Here is a 3,262-nt window from a genome sequence, read left to right as displayed (position 1 = left end):
AACGCCAACCACTTGGAGAGTGTAGTGGGTGCTTTTACGTGCCACCAGCATGAGGGCCAGTCAGGCGGTTCTGGCAATGACCATGCTCAAAGGTGTTTTTACATGCTACCTGCATGGGAGCCAGTCTAGAGGCACTGGCAACGACCACGCTCGAATGTTGTTTCTTACGTGCCACCGGCACATGTGCTGGTAAGGCGATGCTGGCAACGATCATGCTCGAATAGTGCTTTTCACGTGTCACTGGCATGGGAGCCCATCCATGGCCCTGACAATGATCTCAGATGTGCTTTTAACGTTCCACTGGCACGAGTGCCAATCAGGCGGTACTGTCATTGGCCAAGTCAGCGATTTTGATTTATTTACACTTGCCTCAATAGGTCTTCGCAAGCAAAGCTCATTGTTCAATAAATGAAGGGTACTCATAAGTGGGCCGGTTACACCCCATGTTTGGATGTGCTGGTACTGTCATCGGCCACGTCAGCAATTTTGATTTTGATTTCACTTGCCTCAATAGGTCTTCACAAGAAGAATAGCAAATTCAATGATCCATCTTGGTGGCACTAATTCTAGCTACACCACAGCAATCAAATAATGGAGTTGATAACACTGACATCCTTGAACATACACACTGACCCCTAATCAGCACCATCTTTAACTTTTTTCCAGTTACACTAATCCACTCTTATATAATGCCTGTCCTTCTATCATATTTCATCCTACCTACATATGGCATACAGCCACCTCCCTCTCTATTACAATCCCACTCAGTCAAATGGGCTTTTTTCTTTGTCTTGCAAGTTATTTGGTGACTTCACTAGTGCACATACACAAAAAAAAATATCCCTAAAAAACCCAGCACACTCTGTAAGTTGTTGGCATTAGGAAGAGCATCCGGCCTGAGAAACCATATCAAAGTAGACACTGGAACTCGACATAGGTCTTTGGGTTCACTGGATCCTGTCAAACCATCCAGTCTATGTTTGCATAGGACTTAGACATTAAATGGTGATGATGATGATGATGATGACGATGATATGCATCCCACTAATTTGTGTCTTTAGTCTATATTAGAAATCTATATTACTAACATCAGTTGAAAAAAAGATGGCTATATTGTAAAAACAACCCTCAAGCAAAAACCCCTCATGCAATACAAAAGAGGATGAAGGTGTATAGCATGATGCTGTATTGTAAACCTTTGACCCCTAACCATCTACAAATAGATGTAATTAAATTGAAGTAGAGTGGAATGATTTTAATTGGTAATGGCCAGTAAAATATGAACTGAAGGAGATATATTTTAGTGAAATATTATTATAGAACTGGGAAATCTATATTTCAAAACAATATTGAACTGAAAGATCTATATATTTCATTGAATATATAGAATGGAGAAATCTAGACTACAGTAAAATATTGAATTAATATTTCTGTCTTACAGTGAAATATATTTTAATAGCAGTGTACATATACATGATGCATGGTGTATATATACATTTGGAGATAGATCAGTGAAATATAGACCTGAGGGATCTATATTTTCTCAATGAATTTTCAAAAGAAAGAGAACTTGAGCCAAAACGCTAACAACAACACTAACGGAAATGTAAAAGATCTTTAAATACATTTGCGCTCCTTGATTGTTGTGCAGTTGGTGCAGTTGGTGCAGTTGGTACAACTATTTCAAGGTAAACTGTAATTTTTTTGTTCTTTCTTTTTCTACCAGGTTCTTCTTACCCAGCATGCTCAGCGCATGTTAATTGTTACACCTCGTCGGATCGTTGTTTGCTGCTCGTTCTAGCGACACACCTTGCTTGTGTTTTTCCATTCTTTTTATATTTACCACTGCTTTCCTTTCATCTAAGTATACATACGCGGCAAGGGATTTAGCGCATAAAATATAGCAGTTTTTTAATTTTTATGTAGTATATTCAAACATGCAGACATATATATATAGTTGTACGTTGTGAAATTGAACATCAGTCGCTTCAACTCTACGTAATTACACAGAAATCTAATTATTTATTCTTTATTTGGGGATCTTACAAGACAGTTGCATTTTAATTAACTGCAGCTTTGTCCCCTATCCTTCCCTCTTCTCCATTTACATCACTTGCTTTTATTAATATTACTACTGTTGTTGTTGTTTTCGCTGCTAATTGTGATTGTTTTTGTTTTTTTACTCCAGTCAACGAAACACATTTCCCATTTACGCTGAAAATGTTGCGTGTATAATAATAATAATAATAATAATAATAATAATAATAATAATAATCGTAAATATAATCGGAGCTGGAGATTTTCGTCACACATGATGAATGACGATAAATTCGAAGAAACATCAGAAAGGACAAGTTTGTTCCAGTCGAATAACTGTGCCCGAGAGCCGTGGCAGGCGACTAGATCACTCTACCAACAGAGATTGAAACAACTGCACCACCAACAACAGCAGCAACAACAACAACAACCGAATCATCAACGTCTGCTTGATGAAGACGACGAAGATGAAGAAGAAGAAGATGAGGACCATGGATACTGTTGCGCTGACCAGGCGTCACTGACACATCAACAACACTCAAAAATATTATTTCACCAACCGAAGCAATGCAATGCCTCGCATAACCACTTTCGCATTCCTCACCATAAACTACAACAGACACCATCTCCGCCGTCACATCAGCGGCACTATAACATCCCTCTTCTAACTAATTCATCTGGATTTTATCATCATCACCACAACAATCACCAGCAACAACACCATCATAGTCACGATGACTGTGACGACCACGATCACCACCACCACCACCACCATCACCACCACCACAATCACCTTCTGTCAGACCACCAACAGGTAACGCCATGTAATCCAGCTTCGTTGTCCAAGTCTTCCGTCTTTCCCACTGTCCAGCCAACGCTCAATAATAATAATAATAATAACAACAACAACAACAACAACAACGGCAATAACAACAGCCTTCCAACCACTCTCAACCAAGAGCTTTGTGGAGGAAGACTAGGAACTCGCTGCCCCAAAAGCTTCCATGTCGATAGCAACGCATCTTGTTTGTGTTGCAGCTCCTCAGCTGGACTCCCTCATCATGCTGCTATCATGAAAACCTCCTCATCTTGCAAACCGCACGTCTATACATCGTCTTGCACTTCTGACTGTCCACATCTCTCTGCCGTTCCGAATGACCACATCATCCTAACCTGGAATTTTCAATACTGTCGATCGTTCCAAGGAATTCTTCGGTTATTGCAA

General features: G+C 39.9%; 1 protein-coding gene across 1 annotated transcript in view; it reads left to right on the top strand.

Annotated features, from left to right (window-relative positions):
- Positions 1–1,490: 1,490 nt before the first annotated feature.
- LOC106871021 (G-box-binding factor-like) overlaps positions 1,491–3,262 on the top strand; it is a 6,951-nt gene continuing 5,179 nt past the window's right edge. The window contains exons 1-2 of the mRNA XM_014917280.2: positions 1,491–1,688; positions 2,189–3,258. Coding sequence (XP_014772766.1) covers positions 2,312–3,258 — 947 coding nt within the window. The 5' untranslated portion in view covers positions 1,491–1,688; positions 2,189–2,311. The remainder of the gene's footprint in view (positions 1,689–2,188; positions 3,259–3,262) is intronic.

Source organism: Octopus bimaculoides, chromosome 9 (assembly GCF_001194135.2).
Source record: "Octopus bimaculoides isolate UCB-OBI-ISO-001 chromosome 9, ASM119413v2, whole genome shotgun sequence".
NCBI classification, from domain to species: domain Eukaryota; kingdom Metazoa; phylum Mollusca; class Cephalopoda; order Octopoda; family Octopodidae; genus Octopus; species Octopus bimaculoides.
The sequence above is the reverse complement of the archived record's forward strand: the minus strand, read 5'-3'. Positions and strand labels throughout refer to the sequence as shown.